Genomic DNA, 24,104 nt, shown 5'->3' with positions numbered 1-24,104 from the left:
CATATATATATATATATATATATATATATATATACATACATCTTATTTATTTATTTAAATTATTTTTTTAAATCGCTAAACTCTACATTAAACTATCAAAAAGTCTTCATGTAGCAATTATTAATAAAATAAAATTCTAAGGTATAGTACTTCGTATGTTGTCATAAAGCACTTACGTTTCTTTAACTCGTTTTAATAATTAAAGTTATAGTCAGAGCGTACTTTTTTGCATTCGCGTGATTAACGCAGAAATGAAAGGAGAAAACGTGCTTACAACACATTATTACATTCTCAAAATGCGTTTCTTGAAACATTTTTCTTCAAAAATTTCTTTTCTTCCAACTGCTTATAAAGTGATTGATCTATACTGCCGCAACGCTTTTAAAAATCATAGTGGCGGCAATCCAATGTAGCCCTTAGGGTAACGGGAACTCTGACGAATCGCCGGCGGAAGCGACGATTTTAAGTGCGGACTGAAAGACATATTTCGGGACGGTGTTCTATATTTACACGCGGGTGTACGCACCTATATGTACGAGAGAGCGTAGAGCGATTTACGTGTCTGCGACTCTCTCGACATTCCACGCAACTTTCTTTGTGGTTCCCTAGGGAATGTATGTGCATGCGTGATCTCTCGCACCACACGCCGCTCTTTGGAATCCCGCTTACGGAATGCAATGCGAAACTTAGTCTCGCGACTTCATCTTTGACCACCGACCAGCAACATTTGTGGATTTATGTGGCGCTTAAATTACTTCGCTGTCGCTTAACATTACTAGCGCCGCTGACCACTCATTTCAGAAGCATATTACTTACCATTAAGCTGTCTATTTGTAATTGTGTACACACACACACACACACACACACACACACACACACACACACACACACACACACACACATATATAAAGATATTATACAACAGCTCTTGCAAAAAGACATGTATTATTTTTTGGGAAAGGTTTAGGAACAGAAAAATTGTTTAAATAATGGCTTTAGAATTCATGAAACAAAAGTATTTATAATTAACAAAATAAATTACTTGAGTTAATAAAAATTTTTTAATATTTAAACAATATGTTCTTCAAAAAAAAAAAAGATAAATAAATAGAACTAAAACATATAATACAATGAATAAATTTTTATATGAAAAAAACTCGATAGGAACATATTCCGTTCATAATTGGTCATATAGAAACCGATCAATAAACGCATAAGAAAGAATGACGGGCACTGTTTACAGAGATCATAATTCTATATAGTAATTTTTCTATCATAAAGATGCGAAAGAATGTGTGAGAATATAACGTGATTTATTAAGATTTATTAAGATTTGATCTAAGTTTATTCACGTGTAGCACGCGAGAAGAAGTAATTCTAACAATAAATGAAGAATATAGGTATGTTAAAATTCAATTAGCCTTGCAAGAAATGGCTAAAGGGAATACTGCAGCTATAATTCAAAGAAACACCCGCCTTAGCAATCTGTGACAACATTCCGCATAGTTTCAGCTCGGGTGTGCCGTTTTCAGTTTAGTATCATTACGCGTAATTTATAATGATCACAAGGTAGGCACTTCACTTGCTTCGCAACCAATACAGGAAACTTATCGTCATTGCATATGAAGAGAACTGACGTCGAAATATTCCAAGCTCTCAACATAAATTTAATTCATAACATATGTATATAGAACTGCATATCATCAGTCTTAAGTTTACTTACTATGAAAGTTTAACCCTCTCTATTGTATTTTTGATAAAATAAGCATAATTTTATTTGACTCTGTCGTACAATAGTGTAAAGTTAAAAAATTAATTTATCCTTTAATTAAATAATTAAGTAAAGAAAAGATAATCTTTTATCTAAATGAAGCTATACATATTTTAATTGCACACGACATCATTATTTAATAAAATCTCAATTTTACAAGTACATGTTTTATTTTTACAAAATTACAAATCAGAAAGTGTAACTTCTTAACGTTTAAATATGAATGGATAAAATATTGACATAAATTAAATAAAACTATATAAAATTATATAAAAATCTTATTTTCTAAAGTTCCAGTTATATAATTCTCTTCCTCATTTCTAATTTTTAATTATTGTATTTATAACACAAATATTTTCAATTAAATAGTAAACCCACTGTATAAGTATTATCTTCCGAAGCAATTTATACATACCGTTAACCAACCTTTCTCGACAACTTGCACATGTCGCGAGTTCTCTATGCGATGTGCCCTGTTCCCCTGAGCTGGAATAACTTGACGCCACGAGCCGCTAGTTAGAGGGAGAGACCCCCTCGGGGTCTTAGAAATTCATTCGTGAAACATTCCACATAATTTCGCGTCGGCAACGCTGTTTTCGGCGCATACCGTCGCGTCGTCCATTGCACGTGATTTAGAATATTCGGCCCGCAAAATCGTCGCCTATATATTGTCAGGATTATTCGCGACAGGTCCTGCCGCAAGAGCAAACATGTATCATGCTCTTCCGTAGACTTCAAACTCGCATATATTGCAACAACTCGACATGGAAATTTATGTGAGTTATAATTCACGTATATTGAATCGTGCTTTTACGTTCAGCGGATTTTTCATTCTTATTTATTATAATACCTGAGATACCTGATAATACCTAAGAATTTGAATATATAAAAGAAAAACTTAAACGTCTATATTTATTAAGTATTAAACAGAGGAATAATTGTTATATAATCTTCTTTCTGTTACTTTTTCTTTGTTATTGTTATAAAAAGTACAAAAGGAATCGATTAAGACAATATTACTTTAAGTAAAAAAATCGATTATAATTGTTTTTGTAGATTTAAAGTATTTACTTTAAAAAAAAGGGGGGAGCAATGTAAATATTAACATCTGCGCAAAAATAAAAATTCCTGTGAGTGAAAAATCAATAAATACGTATTACAGAAATCCCAATTGCAATTGATCTTTGTAATGATCTAGTGTTTTAAGTGCAAATATCACATTTCAAACTTCTGATGGTCATGGTACAATTATAACGTAGCATTCATTTAGTGTGGCCTCTCTCGTCACCTAATAGTAATAAGCGTTTACGTATCACTATCATCGTGAATCATTAAATATTGTCCACTGTGCCATGCTAATGTCCGCATCTTAATAGAACGAGGATGCAGACGTTAATTGTTATTGCGTGCATTATAATTGTCTCTCATTGAAACGATTCGGACTATTCCTCTGTTCGTAATTAATAGTCGTAAAACGAGCTGTATACACCTTGTAGTCTCGTAAGAGTGGATTAAAACGGAAATCGATTGAAATAGATAAAATATCTGCCCGATTGACGAGGTCTTAATCCGGACAATGATCCGTTGCGTGCTGTTAATTGGTCAGCCCTCAATGAGCTTGATATTACGGATCCGACGATAAGACTGCATGTGCAGACTCGAGGAATGTACGATATAAAGGATGTTGCAAATTATGTAAGATAATAATTCAGATCTAATGTTAAAATTGTTAGGTCTTTGTTAAAATTGTTTTAATTTAATTCGTCTATTTTGTTTCTGAAAAAAGAATATTGATGAAATATTATTAGACATATTATTAGTATTTTAAAAACATTTCAAAATGCATATAAAAAATTCAAATTTAATTCGTTAATTTTGCCGGAAAGAATAAAGATAAAATTATTACAATAATTCTAAGATTATTATACACCGCTCGGTGTGAACACATCAGAAACGGTGTTTTTGAAATTTACTATTTTGTTATAATATTTAATACGGATTAAATTTTATGCGAATATTTCAAAAGTTATAGATGTGTTTATTAATAAAGAATGTCATTTTATTCAAAATGGTTGAATATAACAGGGCAAATTGCCTTGTTATATCCAACTATTTTGTGTATCATTAAGGAATCTTTAGGAATTAATTTATATTTTGTCATTTTATTCATTTATTCTTTCAAAATTGTTTTAATAAATTTACTAAAGCAATGTGCATCTATGAAAGTGTTTACAAATTATACAAATATTTCTGTCTCACCCCTTATATTTTGTTCTATTAAAAAAAGAAAATTTAATTATCATTTATATTTTAAAAATTAACACGGAAAAAGACCTTGGAGGAAAAATGCTAAATGAAAAATAACATTATTTACTAGCGTCTAATTCGACCCCACCTGCTTGAGCGTGCGCGCGCGCAAGTACTTATGAAACCTGCGCGGCACGCGGCTCGGCGACCAGTCCGATTCCTCGTCGCAGTGCGATACGGTCGATAGAAGCAAGCCACGTAGTGTAGCCACGGTGGTTGCATTGAATTGCAGTAACGAATGCGACGCTACCGCATGGCATATGAGGGTCACCCCTTGGCACTACGGATCCGCTTTACTCGCTTCGCCCCTCGACATCGGAACGAGCCTGTTTCCATACTTCATTCCGTCCGTGGATGCTGAAGAAGTTACAACCACGTGAATGAAACGTCACAATTAATTTCGGAATGTTTATCGTAGAGTGTTTAATATTACCGTAAAACTTTACTGTATGTGGTGCAAAGAATAATTTTTATACTATGAAAAAATTATGTGTTTATAGTATATGTGAGATTTATTTTTTATGCACAATTATATTAACTATTTTACACGACGTGAGAACGTGTATTGTAATTGTTGACTGAAAGTTTTTGCGGAAACTTTTAATAATTTTAATTTTGCAATTCCATTGAATCTTGTTTATTGTCGACCTTGAAGATATAATAGCTGGAGATTTTACGCATTTATATGAAGTTCTAAGGCTCATTGCGAACTTGGAAAACAAAGGTGTTTTCAGGGTGTAAAGAATCTTTAATGAGACTGCAGACAATTATCGAAGAAATCGGAACCAACCGATTCATCACAGTCATATGAATCCTTTTATCTGCAAGTTAAACAATTGAGATATACAGTATAGTAAAGAGTTTGTATAGATCAGTCGCTTCAGAATTTGAATCACAAAGTGGAACCGTAACAACCGCGATACAAATCTAAGGCAAAAAGAAGGTGAAAGAGCTATTAAAAAACTATGAGAAAGAAGTACAAATAAACACGCTTGAACGAACATCAGCCAACTATAACGTCTCATACAAACAGAAGCGCCACAATTACCGTGACATTGGCTACTGCTGTGAAAACTGTTTACGTATATCAAACCGGTATTGGTATTAGGACACTTTACGAATTCACGTCACGATTCGTCGAATCGTGACACGAAGAATCACTGACCTTAGGAAGAGACACGTTCCTCTCTTATTTTTAGTTCCGGATTATTCAATGATAAATTGTGATTTGCATCAAAAGATTCACGCCGTATGTATCTGCTGAGTCAGGATAATGTCATCTATGTCAAAATTTCTAAATTTCTTTTCCATGAGATATCGTCAAGATAATTTTGAGTCAACTTGAGGAGATTACGTGCATGGACTACAAAGTGCAATTTAAAGTGCAATTTAAAGGGTGCAAGCTCGAAGACGTGACTGTAGAGACATTTGCGAAGTATCGATCGACCTGCATCTTGAAGAGGATGCTCCCTTCGGTCTTATAGCGAAACTCTCGTTGTAGTCACGTGGAAAGCAACGATAGACGCAGCGAGAAGAGAAACGAGGAGAGAAACATTTTTCCAACGTGCGACATCACGTCGCCGTCATGGAAAATCGATTCGCCGCCACCGACCACCCCGCCACAACCACCCGCCGCAGTGCAATGACCTCCAAACCGGGAAGATCCTATAGCGTGAGGTAAGCAGCTTCGTAGTAGAAATCGAAAGGGTCGTGGCGGAAGAGAGGGCGGGAAAGCGATGAGTTTACTGAAGAAAGTGCTTGGCCCTCTTGTAGAAAATAGCCACAGCTTCACGTGGCATCCCCGACGTCTACATTTGCGATGTTTTCCTTTATTTTACTTCCGGCCTCGGCTTTCTGAGAAACGTTTTTAAACTTACGGTCTCATCACTTCTTTTTTTTTTTTTTTTTTGACAGAAAAGAAAAATGTCAGCTTCTCTTGTGAAACTGATATTTCACACATGATCTCGTTAGAATAAATGAGAAGATGTAGTGTGTTGTATCACTATTTTGTTTTATCGTGACACTATAATTATTATGTATGTAATATAATTGATCTGTTGTATTAATCACTGTGAATATTTTACAATAATAAATTAGTATATTAAATTTTTTAAGGAACTTTTGAAAAAAAATCGCATTTGATATTTGAAACTTATTCAAGAAAATTATCACTTTTTATATATCTATAAAAAATGCATTTCTTTTTAATTTCTGGACGATAAAAAGATTTGAAACAAATCATACATGTGTATATGTTATCGTGTTTTAATTGCTTGAAAAGATAATGATTATAAGTTAAAGTTTACATATTGTGTGTTGTTTTTAATTTACCTATTTAACACATTAAAGAAAAAAGTAATTATAGGCTAAAAGTAAAAATAACTTTTATTCACACTAATTTCGTACAGAGAAATAAAAGATTTGCCAATTAAAGATACAGGAATTTCTGCTGCAATTTTTGCAGATCTGTTTTACTTTTGTTCACATTTTTTTCGATATCATGGTTTAAGCTGGGTGTTCTAAAGCTGAAAGCAAGGTCATCTCTGCGCAGTACGACGCAAGCACGATACAACAAAAGTGTATCTTTTAAATGTAGCATCCATAATTTACATGTGCGTAAGCACGCCTGTCACCAAACATTGATTCTACATTTAGAGTGTATATAAAGAGACTGTTCTTACTGTACATTTAATGCTAAACACAGCTGTCTGATTTTAAATCGTTATATACGATACACTCAAAATAACGAATATATCTAAATATATTTTGGATACGCACAATGTCAGATAAAATTTAAAATTACGCGATTTAATATTAAATGAATGGTGAGAGCTAAAATTATACATATCGTAAATTTATCCATTAGTTTTAAATTCTATTTATTCAGAAACGTCACGTTTAATGTTAAGGGGCACGTACCTTAAATGCTGAATATGCAGTTGGAATACAAAAGCAAAGCATTCGTAGAACTAATGTACAGTTTTTGATCTGATGCGTCACATCGTTCCAGAAGAATTTGCCGGCGGACGAATTACGAGATAACTGACGGGCATAGTTATTATTCCAAACTCAGAGATCTCTTTTTGCGCGAATGCGCTTCACTCTTTGAATTCCCTTGGAAATTAAGACTGCCCCTCTTGGCCCTTTATCAGAGATTTTCTACATAAATAAACATAAAAAAGTCTCGTGTATCTGTAAACCGCTTGCGAATAGTTTGTATATAGAATTAAAACAATCTGTGATCGAGAAAGATAATGTTTTCCTTTTACTCACCGATTAAATAATTATTATGTTTGATATATGTAAAGATGCGAAAATAGACAATAAGTTGGTCTGCGAAACATTAATTATAATATTAATATATTATATTAATATTTCAAACAAATTAACGTACTAATTAAATGATAACATGATTTAAAAAAAATAGTTATGGCGCTCAATAAATTAATATAGAAGAACTTATTCTTTCGTGCAGACTATCGATTTTCTTCGTGCCTGATGACTGATTGTTAATTTTTTTCCTATTTGGTTGCAATGTGACTTTGCAGTTTTTCACTTTCTACATTGTGTTTCATCTTAATGATTAAAAGGATATTATAAATACGGGTAAAGAATAAGCGACATTTGTTAAAAATTCTGGTTGCTTTTAATAATTATTTTTCTATAAGTTTAAATTATATTAAATTATTTATTTCGTTGTTATAAACATTTTTTCATGTATTATAGTTTGTTGTACATATAGAGACATTAAAAAAAAATAGTTTTCTTAAAAATATAATAATTATAATTAAATTCAAATATTAATGTTAATACGCACATGTCAATAATAATTATAGTTAATTGATTACATCAAATTTTTTACACATTTGCGGAAAATTTTAATAAGATGCTCAAATGATAGATTGATGTTGCATAAAGATTACTTAAGAAGTGGTGGCTAACAATTTATCTTATCTAGAGAGCTTCACAGGGAACCTCCTTGTGAGGCTCTCTAATCCTATCCATCGATCGAAATTGTTTGATGGTTGCATATGAAGTGACTATATTGGGAGATGCAAGAAAGATCGTTTCTCATTAATCGAACATTGCACGATTTTCAACGTCAATCTGTATAGCCCAGCTTGATTAAATCTTGATTTACCTTCATCGAGTTTAGTCATTGTTTCCGATAGAAGTAGTATGCTCCAGAGTGCTAGATCACCTACTTTCGAGGCCTTCAGAGCGTTTTAAGAGGATTTCATTGTAACCGGTAACAGCAAGTTTCCGTCGTTTGTTCAACACGTGCGCGACGATGTGAATATTTTTTCAAACGAAACGTTACGCAACACGATTGAATTTAAAGATGTTATGCATATAAAAAGTAACGAGCATGAAAGCAAGAAGAAAAGAAATAGAAATTTGAAAATGAATAGAATACCAAATCAGATCGCTGTTTTTCACGACAAGAATAAATTACTTTAGTTAATTTTAAAGATGGGCATGAAATGACGAGAATTAAAGTGTTTTATAAGAGAAGTTATTGAGAACGCGTATGTGTACATAATAAAATGAAGTATATCACGAAATTACTCTTGTCAGCGCTAATGAAGTCTTCCTGTTTTTCTTCTATAATTAATCAATAAAAACATGTATAAGCAAATATCAATTACCATAAAATTGAATTTTCACAAATTGTGTTGCAATCTTCTGAGAGACGTGTAAGCGTCATCAATTTAAAGCAATGTGCCATTAATCACATAAGTGCGTTATATCTCGTACATTAAAAGGTATATGCCGCAATTACGTAAAAAGGAAAGAACGTGTAACCATGGGGATTGTCGCATATGTGAATAATTACCTCGAGATTGCCGTATTAATGTGTTCTATCACATTCTAGATACTTTTAGTTTGATTTTGATATACACAATGTTCCTCTAATCGCTATAATTTTTTAAATGCTTTTGATGATTTAATTACAAAATGTTTCTAACAAAAGTTTGTTGGTTTCTAATAAAGAATTAATTTCGTATGAAAAATTTAAAGTTTGTTTATTTTTTAATAAAAAATCAAAGTCAAATTTTTTGAAAGCGAACCATATAGTTTTCTTGTCATATTTTTGTATATAAAAGACAAATTTGAAAAATTTTTTTAATACAATTTTTTATTATAAATAATTAACTTTTGTAAAAAACATTTTATTGTTAATCTACCGGAAATATTAAACTGTCGCGATCGATTTGAGGAACTTCCTGATGTATACGGAGAATCCCAGAAAACTCCACTAATTAATTATGGATGTTTTGATCAATCTGAAATTATTTTGCTAAATATCATGAAGTCTTTGTCAATAATTTTTTAGCTATAATTGAAAATAAAGGATTTTTAAGTCTTAAATAATAAGATCTAATTAATTGTTTACATTTTTAAGTATAATTTAAATATAATTTTTAATTAAATATCAAAACTTTTTTTTATTGTATTGAATTATAAAACATTAAAATATTATAAGTGCTGTTCCTTATAAATTTTCATCATTAATATTAAGGCTGAATTAATAAAACATATCATAGTTTTATGTTTAGATTTGTAATAATTTAAATTAAAATTTATTTTCTTATTCTGCGTGAGTGATGAAGTGGAAGATGAAAGTTGAGGTATTTATATTCGATGAGAATGCCGTGGTGGGAAACTATTACGTGGAAAATATCGAATGCAGCTAAAGAAGTTAATGGATGGACAATGATTTTATCTAACATTGTGTATTTTTATTATCATTGAGTATTATTATGTTACATCAGATTTCAAAATAGCTCTCGTAGCGAAAGGTGTGGCGTGGGAAGCTTAAGCTCACTCTTATTCATCTTGCGTGTCTTTTATTTGTTGTTATTGCTATGTATTTTTCATTATCATTCGTGGCTCATCTCCGGCGCGTTGCCCTTATTGCCTGTAATCGAGAGTTAATCTTCCGATTCGCTGATAGGAATACTCGAATTAATGAATACGTATGACGTAGCTTTTGAAGAGCATGAACATGAATAGAAAATCGATTTTATTTATCTGAAGTTTCATTATTAGTAGTACGCATTATTTCATGTATGTGTCATAATAACAATATATGTATAATACTAATAGAATCTTGTAGACTTTTTTTAAATTGAGAGTTTCAAATTGATAAATATTATATTGTATTAGCTATATTTTATTTGTAAAAACGATCTCAAAATAAAATGTTTTAATTTTAATTTCCGAAAATTTGGAACCAAATTATGAACTCTTTTTATTTTTAATCGCTTTTATTATCTTTTATAAATAGATAGGAATGTTGTAGTTTGCAACAAACTTTAGCGTGCGCGGATAACACGATATGTTATCCATTGAATAGATATATATCATAATAATGTACCACACTTTTGCATTATCGTGATAATAAGTTTGTTGTAAGTTATTGTCGAAAAAAGGAACAATCGCCAAAGTAAACTGAGTTATCGATAAACCCATTTGCTACAAAAGATCAAGAGAAGGACGTAACTCGTTAAGAGACCTGCGCATTTAATATATTACTTTACGGATAGCTTTTATATTACTTGCTATTAATTTTTTTTTACATTACAATGATTATGTGGATAAAAATTGTTTTGGACAAAAATTGTAGGTATCAAAATTAATTAATGTTTATTTATAAAATGCCATACATATCTACAGGTATTTGTTTTAAATAAATTTAAATCTGTGCGTGTTTATTTAAAACAATTTTTTAAATATGGTTCAAATAGTTTTTATATTTCTTTAAAGAATTATATATTTTTAACAATATTTCACCGCAATATTTATTAACTTAATAAAATGATAATCGCAAAAATGTTAATTATAATAAGATTCAAATGTGCTAATGTAATTTATTGCTTGAGTTAGAGATTTTGATCGATCCTTTTCTTCTTGCTATAATTAAATAGGATATTGTATAAGTTATAAAGGTTACATTAACTTACAAAGTAATTAAATCGTGTTCTATCATTGGGATATTAATTCAGTTGAAAATTAAATGCTAATTTTTACTTTGTGTCTCTCCTTCCCGTATTTTATGCAAATAGTATCATATAGCAAACATAAATCAAATTTTACAAATTAATTATATACATAATTTACACATTAATTATAAAGAAATTATATAATTTATATTCATTTCAGTTCTTGCGTTTATTATAAAATAAAATACGTGTCTTTGCAAGAATTCAGTTTTCACAATATTTAAAAAGTCTTATCTTACTTTGATCAGGTGTGCTTTGATCATATAACATGTCAAGATGATAAGGTGTTAATTGTGTGTGACGTTAGAACGTCCTTGCAGCTGATGACGTTACATGTATACAGTGAGTAAAAAACAGTACAATCTTTTTGGTTCTGAAGGAATGATATAACGATGTAATTTTTTTTGACAAATTATATATTTTTAGAGTTATTAAGTTTATTATTGTTTCCTGTAATAGAAAATATTCTTATTTTTTGTATTATTACGGTGTACAGATATTAAAATGCGTTTAACGCATCAATATATTATTTTAAGACAACTTTAAATAAAAAATTTAAAACTAAATGTACAAACTTTTGTTATAAAGTTAATTAATTTATATCGAATATTATATATTCTCATATGTTGATAGTTCCGAAAATGCTTTTTGCAGTCTGGAAGTCCACTTTTTCAAACTGTCTGTTGAAATATTATTGGACAATGGCTATTACGCAAACCATTAATTATCGGCTATTACGACCGACTAACGGCGCGGTCCTGGTTGCATCAGAAGCCTATTTGTCTAGTCTCTTCTAATGTCAGATCAAAGAGAAATTTCAGTATAGGATTGAAGTAGGATTGAAGTCCAAAGTTTGAGATCGTGTAAAAAATTCAGTTCTTTCATAAAACGTTCATAAATCCGTGTTGAGTGCTTTACTAGTGTTATCTAAAAGTGCTATTATAAAACATTGATAGCGAAGACTTCTATCTTGTGATTATTCTTAACTCTTGTCTCAGAACAATTGCGTAGGAAAATCTTTTATACTGCCTTCAATGGTTAGTATTTATTTACCTAGTGTAATGTAACATGCCCGAAAAATGTAGGTACGTAAATAGAATTAGATTTTAATAAAGATTACAAAAAAATGTCTTAAATCAAAATCTCTTATGCAGTTCAGAGATGAATTTTCGTCATGTGAAATCCTTGTAAATGGTACTAAATAATGAATACAATGAATATTTCTAATGACATGTAAATTACTTTGATATTATATATGTGTACAATAAATGAGTCAATACTCTATTACAAAGTAACCTTAATTTTTTTTTTCGAACATTGATATTAAGGTTACTTATTGACTTATTGCATATATTAATCAAATAAAGAAAGAAGACTATAACTTACACAGAAATTTATCGTTAAATAAGGGCTAAATAATTGAAAGTATGCTAATTAGAAAAAAATAAAAATGCTAATAAGAAAAAAAATTAATGTAATAGTAACAAGCGCTATTTCTGTTTTGTTTCACAACTAAGTGTGTAGCCATCATATCAAAGTATATAACAAAATTTTTCTATATCGTTCTCATCAATTATAAACTTTTTTATTTTGCCCTTATACGCTGAAAATTCAATTAACTTTCGCAGTGGATTTAATTAACTTTCCAAAGTATCAACTCATAACAAATTAATTTGGATCGCAGTTCCGCTATAGTGAGAGCTAAAATAATTATTCTGTTTCTTCCATCGAGGCCGCTTCGTGTATTGATTGCGTAATAACGTCTCGAACGAGCATTTTCGTTACGTTACAGCAATGTTGATATCTCACGGATTTTTCAAGTGCGAGAGTCGCACCTTTCGAGTTACAGTGACCTCGTGGATCAAATTACTACGTATCTGTAATGATCACACCGGAAACTGACCGTGATGCAGTTGATCGTGTCATCCTTGTGCACGCAATGTATCGCTTAATGTGTAAAAACATGTAATTTCGAATAAAATGGATCTTCTTATACATATAAGTCATATGGAGCATTTTTTTAAAGTCATATTTCTGCTTAAAATTTATAATTACCTTTTTATTTTATTTATTTAATATTTACAAACATATTATAATTTAAAAGATAGATAATATATACACATGTTTCAGTACATATTATTTCTTAAATTATAATAATATCCAATAATAATGTCCAATAGTTTTTGAATCTAATAGAGTCTAATAAAAATTTACTGTATTCACTGATTTTGAAGATAATTTTGAGACAAACGTGTTAAAAATTTTATATTTTTATATTTTTTGATAATTTTTATTTTACACATTTTTGAAGATACATAGAATAAATGTACACAATTTGAAATCAATCTGTCTCGTAGTTCAAAAAAGAAATTCAGAAAAAATCTTGTTGCACATATGGAAAAGAAGAAAGATTATTTAGCTATATAAATTTTAATGTAAATTTACAAATACATATAAAGTATTCTAATATGTAAATATATTTAAATAAATATTAAAAGAGAGAAAGAAATATTTTTTTCTGTTAAATGTACATGTATGTATATAAAATTGATGGAGTTCAAGAATCCGTTAATTGAAAAAGATTTTAATTTGAAGTATAGAACTTCTGTTAAGCAAATTTCGAGCTGTAATGAATGTCGAAATTACGTGGCTTCATTAAAAACTTTTCCAAATCGATACAACGGATCTACTTTCCAAGCAATTAAGGGAGATTTGTCGGGTGATTTGCGAAATTGCGGCGAGGATTCGCGAATTGTTCTGCTGCTTTTACGCATTTAGTTGATAAAAGTCATGCTATAATATAAAAGTTAAGACTAGTCTTTTCTTCTGTTTTACGATGCTATTTTACGTAACCGCGTTTTATTATTCGCCGCCGGCACTAAAATGAGCCAGTTATTATACAATTTCGTTTGTGTTCCGTGTTTCTACTGACAACTAACGACATTGTGATGCAGATTACAGTGCCGTGTATGGTTGCCGACCAACCTGACTCGACCTTGAACGAACGCCGATACTTGTTTCGTGTGCACTGCCGGTGAATTATGCAACGCTTGCTTTATCAACCCTTGAATGCGGACGAGGACACGAAGCGTCTGCATAGCGATTTATTATACAGTTTTAGTTAAATCTCGTAATACCTCGTAATACTTCGCATAAGAATACGTTTCTCTTTTGTCAAGGTGCATAGAAAAATCAAGTTTTATGTGAACTTATCGTGTCTACTAGACATTTAAAGATTATGTGTATCACAATCTTTTCGTAAAATTTCAGATTGTTCTTTTCGTCTAACTAAATTTCTTTTTAATGACATGAATGTTATTATAAAGCCATAAAACTAACTCTTTCTTGTTTCGTAATGAAATATTCGAAGATAATATCGAACGCTTGGAAAGTTGGCGGAAAATTAATTACGAAGAAGAATAGTTTGATTGAAGATCAATATAATGAAGATAAATCTGAACGACGATCACATGGCGACGCCATCCATTAGGGGCTGTTATGACATCAACGCAGTATCTTCCTCGATGGTTAACAAAGAATGGCTATTCTATAAGTACAAATGAAAGTAGCGTGTGAACGGAATCTCTTCTCTCGACCGGAAATAACTTATCCTTTTTACGCGTTTCGTAAGGCTTCCTGCTGTCCTCTTGTTAGTTGGTCGCTTCGATAATCTGCACGCTCGAATGTTCCGCCTGTTATGCGAGTGTGCTGCGCACCGGCACGTGCCGTAGTTATAAATTAAATTCATCGATAAATTGTTCAGATAAGAAGAGTCACGAGAAAGAATACAATATAGCGTCTGTTTCACTATAGTTTTTATATGTGAAAGTCATGTACTGGTTTTAAAGATATCATAAGAGATAGAATAAAATTGCGCTAAAAGAAACTTTAAATTAAAAGTATTTTATATTAGATAGACTGTTTTAAATGAGTTTAAGAAATTAATTAATAAATAAGTATTTGAGGAATAAAAAACAAGTTTATAATTAAAATTACAATTCATTCTTTTAAACTGATTACAATAAAATATACTAAATCATATGAATATTTATGTATCTTTATTTAATAATTATATTAAAATTTCTTAGATAATTCTAATTATGTAATAGAGTCAATTAAATAAAACTTGTGTTATAATAATTTATTTAAGTTATTTTAATACTAAAACTTTTTAAATTTACACACAATTAATATTTAAATTTTTTAATATAATCTAATATAATGTAATATTTCATAAATTAGAAATCGTAACAATAGAAAGCTGAAGAAATTGTAATGCAGATGCTATGTCCGATGTTGTTGAAATTGATTGTTTTAACATCAAAATTTCTATTAATTTCATATATAAATGTTATTTGTATATTTTTTCAGAACAGATTTTGACGAATTTTAGGATTAGATAAATAAGTATATTATGTGTAGTAATTATATATATATATATATCACCTTATAACATAATAAGAATTTTTTTCTTTTGATTATACAATTAAAACTACACTTAAAACTGAACAAATTTTATTTAGATTCAATCTAAATCTTAGATAAAGTAATAAATATTATGATTTTTTATTAATAGGAGTTGTTTAGTAATATTTAGATATTTATGTAAGCAGTAATTATGAAAACCATAAATTTTACATTACTATATTATTCGACAATATTACATGCTCGAGATCAATGCGCTTCTACTCTCGAATCGAGCAAGAAGACGATACCGTGTTGTTCCAGAGCAGTGATTCCGGTCAGCCGGAATAGCGGTACACGCTTGGCCGTACGTCTTCGTTCTCGAATTATTATGTTGCTGCTTTCTGCGAGGTGCACAGTAGCACGCTTTGTCGCGAAAGCGGAAGAAACTTACACGCATCGTACACGAAACCATTTTTTACTCCTGTTTCGCCTTTCTTCTTTGTCATACATCTGCATCAGATATAACTAAATCGCGTTCTATATTTTACAGATCATAAATTGTGGAAATAAAGTCTTCTTTTGCGAATTGAATTACATAACGTTTTCACTATATCGTAGAATGAGTTCAGTCAAACGGTTCCTTTTTAAACTTTACAAAAATATTTTTGAAAACAATATTTTGCATTTTTTTCGTAACAGTTAATAAATGTAATTATTAAGTAATAAAATTTTATTTTTTTTCATATCAAAAATTGTTTGCATGTTACTATCGATAATTTTCTTGAAAGAATAGCCAAATGAACGGTAGTTTGTAGCTCGCAGCTCGTTGAGGGAGACCCGCGGGAGAATCGTGCGCGTTTATGAACGCGATTCCCTCGAAGCGCGCGAGCAGTGCAGCGCGGTGCAGCGACGCGATACAGTGTACCGCCGCAGCTGCGTCGGATAGTTGGTCGGGGCATGTGCGCCGAGTAACGGCTAATTGGCCACCTTTCCTCTCCGGGAGAGGAACCATCTCTCTCTGTTTCGCTGTCGTGGTCGACGTGCCAGTTTTGTTCGTTCTGTCGTACGGTTTATACCAAGTGTATAGTTGAAATCCCGACGCCGCGGGAAAATACTATGGTGTCTTACCGGATGAGATTCTATTGAAAACGACACTTCTGTGAGTCGAGTTATTTACATCGTTATCATAGTCTTTTTTTCCTCTTCTTCTTTAGAAAATTGAAGTAAGATAATTCTGTAATATTTTTCTCAATCTGCATAATAAGGATAAAGGGGATAGTCACGTAAAACAGTAAACGTTGTATTTATTATAATTTTTAAAGAAATGTTATGTATTATTTTACTTCTGAACGGAAGAGGACTAATGAAGGATTTATAAGGAGTAATTTATATAATCGTGAACACAAGTTTTTTGAGAAATCTTTCTATAGCGGTTAATCATGAATTTGTGCGCGGATTCGCAACTGCGAAAAGTGCCTCGCTCCGAATTGACTGCGCGAGTGATCGCCGTGAAAGTGCATTGAACAAGAAGTTTAATTGTGCGCGCCGGGCCTTTATTAACGTAATTCACCGACCTGTTTATTCATCGGAAGTCATGGACTTTCTTCATAGCAAAAAATTTAACCATGAATAATCCATGAATTCGAATATTGTATTTTATAAATAGATTTCGGGTATCAATTGATTTGAAATATTCTATCGTTAATATATATCGATATTTTATATTCTTTAATTAGAGAGATAGAGCGATTTTATAGAGAAATGAATTGCTTGAATTTGTTTCAAACAATTTTTTCAAACAAAATTTTTTTAGCTTTAGGCTTAACTTTAGAGGAATCAATGTTATGATCTTACTTCTTTATTTCAATTGAAATTAAATTAATTCATAAAAAGACTTAAAAGATATACCTTTTTTATAAAGAAGCAATAATGTAAACAGCAGATTAATAGTTGTATCTGTCAGTAGTATCAAATATATAGCAGTAAAGAGAAAAATTATTCTTTTTTTATTTTAGGATACATTTTCAAATTTTATCGCGATTATCTGTAATAATAAAGTGCATACATAGTTTTTTTTTAGCGATATCATTGTATCGTCGACTATACTTTCGCCTCTCGCGTAACGTTTTCCAACTTCTCTATCGAATTTCGCGAATTTTCATTAATTTATGCAAATAATCCTTTTTAGTCTGAAGTATTTTCTTCCTTTGTTAAATTTGAGTAATGCCACGAATTGAAAGCGAATTTTGCCCGACAAAAAATAATTGCAGAGAAACACAAATTTAATCGAAATAACGTTTTAAGCGTTACTACTTAATTTTTTCTTAATTTTGAAATATATTAGGTTAAGTAAAAAGTCATCGCGTTTTTTTAAAAGACATCTATCAGTAAAAACCGCAATTACTTTCTTACCAACAATATAAATATATCTTGATAGAGTAAAGTTTCAGCTTTAAAAATCTCTTTTTTAAATTATACGATACGACAATTTTTAATGGAGTTATGAGCAATTAAAGTCAAAATAATTCTTTTATTTAATCCGCGATAACTCAGTAATCAAAAGTCGTAGGAATATTAAAAAAAAAAGATTTTGTAGGGAAAGTATCAAGCTTTCACGATAGGTAATCGAAAATTTTCTCAAATTCGTTTTGGACACGTTACAAATCCACAAAGTGAGAAGAAAATTTTTCGTCTTTTTCAGCTCGTAGTTTTTGGTATGTAAAAATTATCAAACTCATATAAACTTAAAAAATGTGATAAGCTTTTAAAAGTAGAGATTTCAAGCTTTAAAACCCTTTTTTTAAATTTGAATTTCATTCATTATTGACGAAGATATTGTATATACAACTTTGAGCTAAAAAATACGCGATGACTTTTTACTCAACCTAATATATATTTTTTCAGATTATTTTTTCAAAATTGCATTTGAAAAAAATATATATTTTTTAAAGTAAAAAAGAATAATAAAAGTGTATCAAGATAATACGTATTTTTAGGAACATTTATACATTTATTTGGAAAAGGAGAAAATGAAACATATACATATAGCGTCATTATTAAAATAATACTCTATTATCTCTTTATTCTATTATTTCTTATAAGAAAAATTTATTTGCAATGTTACGAGAGGTTAAAATGGGTTAACAAGGGGACGCTTTAGACGTAATGAGGAAGATTTTCCTTAGGCGTTGTACTTATTCTTAGCGTGTATACTGCAGTTTAATCGTCCGATTAATTCGGAGTTTTGCACGCAAATGACGATTTACGTCGAAAGGGAATTTCGTTCTAGTTATTCCGTTCTAGATACAACCAGTATTAATTTCAATCAAGCGATAGCTTACAAAATCCTTCAACATTTTAAATGTGACAATGGCATTATGTTACACTGCATTAACTGTAGAAATTAGAGAAAATTGTTTGTAAGATATTTTGAAAAATATTATATTAAAAAAAAATGTTTTCTCATAATTTTTATGAAATATCAATCAAAATTTTTATTAAATTTTTGATATAATTATTAAATTTTGACATAATTATTAAATTTTCAATCATATTTAATAAGGAGTTTTGAAGTTTTAATCTAACAAATAAGTTAAAGTGGATTATCAAATTGGAATAAATTTTATAAATTTAGTTTAATTTTTAAAATTACTTCAATTTTTAATAATACTAAATTATATTTATAAATTAAAGTACATCTGATCAAAATTTTTGCATAGAAAAATTTTCGTAAAAAACAACGAATTTTATGTTATATAATAACTTTTATATAAAACGGAGACTGTAAATGTCATCGTTTGAAACAATGATAGTGTTATGGTTTTTGTAGATTTAAGTTCTTCGATTAAATTATTTTTCTATTATTGTTTCCGGCTAAAAAATGTTATTTATTTGTGATATGCATCAATGAGAGCGGAGAAAACAAGATACTGATATATACATAAGAAAGTTCAGAAGTATTTGAAGAGAAGACTATTAACAATATTTAATAATAATAAAAAAATTAAAGTCACCAGCAATTGTGTGTGTGTGTGTGTGTGTGTGTGTGTGTGTGTGTGTGTGGATATTAATTGCATGTATTGCTAAGAACAGGTTTGCAACATGTGATCGTTGATCATGAAGAGGAAATGGAATAATGACGATTTATCGGTTCTTATTTGTGCTTAGCAAATTATTTAATACATGCTATTTTGCAGCTGGATATCGTGTATTTTGAAAAAGTATACGATATGCAATCATATACTGAAATAAACAAAGTATTATAACATTTATATCAAATAACAGTGACGAAGAAACAAAAATAATAAAATATATATATTTATGGATCTTATATAAATGTGTGTATACATGTTTTAATTTAAATATCATAATTTCATAATATTTTGTATATACATTGTAATCCATTGCTAAGAACACAATAAATTTATGCATTTTCATATGCATATAATTAATAATATTGCATATTTCTAATATTATACTGATATCAAGATATGGAAGAAGGATTAATTATATATTAGTATAAATTAATTATATATAATAATTATAACAAAATAGATGCAGTAATTGAAACAGGTAGTAATACATATCTAATATTTCAGTGAATGTTTTTCTTTTCAAACGATTTTAATTCATAAAAATTATAACTGTACGAAGATATTTATATTTACCGTACGAAGAAAGATATTTATATTATTAATATTTAATATTAGTAATATTTAAATTGCTATTATTTTGAAGTGTATTGCTCGCATTATTAATTATTATAATTGTTTATGTTACAGGTCTCCGCGAATCGGAGGTCCTCTTTCGCAATCGCTGGCTATGATTCCTCCAACCATGCACGGGCATGAGTTCAATCAACCCTTGTCGAGGGTGGTCATGGTCCGTAAAACAGATCAAAGGACATTTAGTAAAGGAAGACGAGGTGGTGAACCACTTCTGGAAACTGTTACCAGAGAAACTGTCGAACTCTTTAATGGCGGTCGAGCCGAAAGAAAGTATACCTCTGAAACAAGAGATATCGTTACACCAAAGTCTAGCAGGTTTGACAATTTTTTAATTATTATTAGCGTTAAATACTAGTAATAGATATATTAAACTTAATTAATTAAAATAATACATTTCTTCGATTGAATTAATTATTTATGGATATTATATTAACAGATGATATCAATTAACGAGATGCCTCTTTAAATCAGATTATATAATAATGTATCATTTGATGCTTTATTCGATAGATTTTGAAATATTATTGTATATTTCATTTAATCTTTAATATTCTCAAAATATTATTCTTATATGAAATACTATTCTTAATTTTTAAAGAATATTATTTATTCGTATACATTTGTATACAAATAAATAATATTCTTTAAAAATTTGTATATTGTTTAATATTTTTACTTGCTGTTAAATGTTAATGAAAATTTATGAAGAACTGATAACATACGTATTTGAAACAAAAATAAGATTTTGACATTATTTTTCTAGGTTATTGTTGTATAGTTTAATGATATAATAAACAACAATCGAAATACGTAAAATTAAAATAAGTAAAGTTAAAATGTATTTTATAATAATTAAAATTTGAAATTAAGTAAGTCAGCAAGTAGCAATTTAGATGCTAAATCGTTCCTTAATAACAGTTATATTGTTTTTATTGTTATACGATTCATTTCTTTTTTTGTTATATTGAGATGTTAGTAAAAAGAAACAGATAATTTTGAAAACTATTGAAATAGATGCATGGTATAGTGTTTATAAGAAATTGATATTATAGTTTACTGTACTATTATCCACGTGTTAGCAAAATGTTTCTTTGTCGTACGTGATGGAAGAGTATTTCCTTTTTGCACGAACGTGTACCGGAACCTTGTTACACTTTAGTTCGCAGTAGACAAAACTTTACCTGTCGTAAAATCAGCTGTCTCGCGTTTCAATACCTTTCTCTTAGTTGATATATACATGTACAGAATGTTCCAAGTTTACTGTCTTTACTTGTTTTATCTCTAGAAATTTTATTGTCGCTAATAGGTAAAAATTCTATTATTAAAACTTAAATGAACGATGAATGGTAGCTTCTTTCGAATTTAACAAATATTCAAAACTAATATAGGACAATAATCGTATATAACTATACCTTTGTATCTTATGGAAAGATATTTTCTGAGAGAAACCGCAGACCGCAGATTTTCAATTATCTTGTATGCTAAAAGCGGAAGAGTGATACTTGTTCTTTCGTTTCGGTTAATTTTAAAGCATACGTGTGAAGAATTTATAAAATGTCGTACATTTAGCAGGTTTCCTACATTCTTGCAGAGCAATTAATTTCTTTCAGCACTCTCTCGCGAGTAATGTTATAGAATCTCTATTACTATTATCTAATTAATTCTTTGATCAATTTGGCACTAACATTTTTTAAAATAAGAATTAAAAAGCAGTCTTATTGTCTTCATTTTTTAACATTACATTATTTTTGTATATAATTATTTATTAACATTAATTATATCTAAAAATAGATTTTAATAAAATAGCTATATGAAGTTAAATGAGAGAGAAAAGTTTCTATTGGTTGCTTGAATTTATTCAATTTCTTCAATTTAAAAATACTTATATTTTTTATGTTTCCAACGTTGCTGAGATTTACGATTTGATAAGAATAATTAGAATAAGAAGTCAATTTTATAAGAAAAATCAGCAATATATATTTGTTAGATAAAATTTATCTAACATTATGTTATAATCTTTATACTTTTTAACTTTTGTCAAAGTTAAAAAGTATAATTCTCTTTATAATTTATTGAATATTAAAGAATTTATAAAATTCTATCTCGTCAATTTTTGATCTTATTTCTAACATTACTTATAAGAAGTGAATACAATATTTAACATTTCTCTAGTGTAAGTCGTTGCTCTTGTAGTATGCCATCGCTCAACGTGCACGGAACGAAAAAGAAGGTGGTCGGTTTTGTCGATCAAGTGTCGCCCGACAGGTATAATTGCCTATGCGGCACAAACTTGCAGTTTAATCAAATTCCGATTCCAGTGAAGCAAAAGTAAGCTTATTAAAGACTTGCCGCAAACGGCATCTATTGCACTTTGTCAATATTATCACTTAGGTATTTTCTGAAACTTCACTGGGATCGGTATGTAGTCCTAGTTTACTTAGCGTAGGTGGCACGTAGAAAGCAGAGCGACAGCTGAAAGTTTGCGTGCTTACATTCAAACAAGTCGCAAGAAGATGGCAATTCTGTAAGAATACTGAAAATTACCGGCTTTCACGATAGCGTAACAGGACGATAACATTTACTAGCCATGAATGAGATTTATATCGTTGAGTTAAATTGAAAGTATGAGATTTTCTTGGAGGCTGTAAAGTATTTACGCGTTTCTCTTTAAATTATTATTATCGATACTTCTTTTCTTCTCATTAATAGTTCCCAAAACGATACTGTTTTATTGCAAATTTAGTATAATATTTGATAACTTATTAACAATTATCCAAAGTAAATATTTTTTCATCATAAAGCAAATTGAAAATGTGTCTTCAATTTACAATTAAAATATGTATAATGCTTTTAATATGTAATAGTACAATTTAACAAAAAGATAATCTTATTTTAAAATTTATAAATGATTTTCGATAGTTTTGTTTAAATATGATTACAATTATACAATGCCGTTTGTGTGCTGTCAAGTTTACCAGAAAAAAATATACTTGGATCGTTTAAACGAAAGATTAATCGCCACGAGGTTCGTATTGTCGGTATTAAATCCTTATCGAAGAAGAATCGTTATTCGACCGTATATGCGATTCCGCCCACGCAAGTGGCGTAGTCGAGAAAAACTTTCAATATAACTCGTTTGAATGAGTAAGGCACAATATGCTATAAGGTATAAAAATAAGGTATGCAATAAAATACGACATGCCTTAAATTTTTTGGATTTTATTTTGTTTTGAAATCTTTTGATAATTTAAAATAGATCTTTCTTAATTTTTTTTTAAAAGATAAGTAGATAATAATTTTAGTTAACAAAATAATAAATTTTATTACACGAGATTGAATATTTAAAATTCTTATGAATTATATTTTAAGAGCATAAATATACAGTCATGAAGGTAATTGTATAAACAATTATTCACGATTGTGTCATTATATTATTATTGATGATTTTTTTAAAACAGTTGTCCGAATATTAAAAATTCTGATTCCACGCACACGTTATGACAATAGTAATTTCATAATTATTTTTGTCCAAATATAATTGTTAAGTTAGTGTCATAATGTGTGCATAAAACAATTTTTAATTTAGGCAATAATTCAAAGGCAAAATCATTGATATAATGGCGCACTATTTGGCTAATTAGTTTTGTGACTGTACAACAAAACCTTATTCTAATTAAATTTTCTTGCTAATTTTTTATTTCGAAAATTATTTATAAAGTATTGTTTAATCATGAAAATGAAACTTTAATTATATATATATAAATTAATTCAAAACTTTAAAAAATATTAATTATGTTTTATTATAAGATATGCTGTATTTTATTGTGATCAGACCCTTATAGCATCTTGAAGAGTTACAATCAGTCTTCTTTCTTTGAGCGCGAC

The 24,104-nt window shown here is 29.5% G+C and overlaps 1 protein-coding gene across 5 annotated transcripts in view; it reads left to right on the top strand.

The window, feature by feature from the left end:
• The window catches only part of LOC108747851 (protein PRY1-like), a 42,246-nt gene that overhangs the window by 10,986 nt on the left and 7,156 nt on the right, over positions 1 to 24,104 (top strand). For 2 of the 5 annotated variants that reach the window (XM_018485718.1, XM_018485716.1), the window contains 2 exons: positions 20,274 to 20,534; positions 22,413 to 22,484. In XM_018485718.1, the coding sequence (XP_018341220.1) occupies positions 20,314 to 20,534; positions 22,413 to 22,484 (293 nt within the window). In that variant the 5' untranslated portion in view covers positions 20,274 to 20,313. Of the gene's footprint in view, positions 1 to 4,660; positions 5,756 to 16,399; positions 16,652 to 20,273; positions 20,535 to 22,412; positions 22,485 to 24,104 lie in introns of those variants that run through there. The other 3 variants (XM_018485715.1, XM_018485719.1, XM_018485717.1) reach the window with 3 other exon arrangements.

The sequence above is a fragment of the Trachymyrmex septentrionalis genome, unplaced genomic scaffold, assembly GCF_001594115.1.
Source record: "Trachymyrmex septentrionalis isolate Tsep2-gDNA-1 unplaced genomic scaffold, Tsep1.0 scaffold20, whole genome shotgun sequence".
NCBI classification, from domain to species: domain Eukaryota; kingdom Metazoa; phylum Arthropoda; class Insecta; order Hymenoptera; family Formicidae; genus Trachymyrmex; species Trachymyrmex septentrionalis.
Note: the sequence above shows the minus strand (reverse complement) of the source record. Positions and strands in the feature narration are given on the sequence as shown.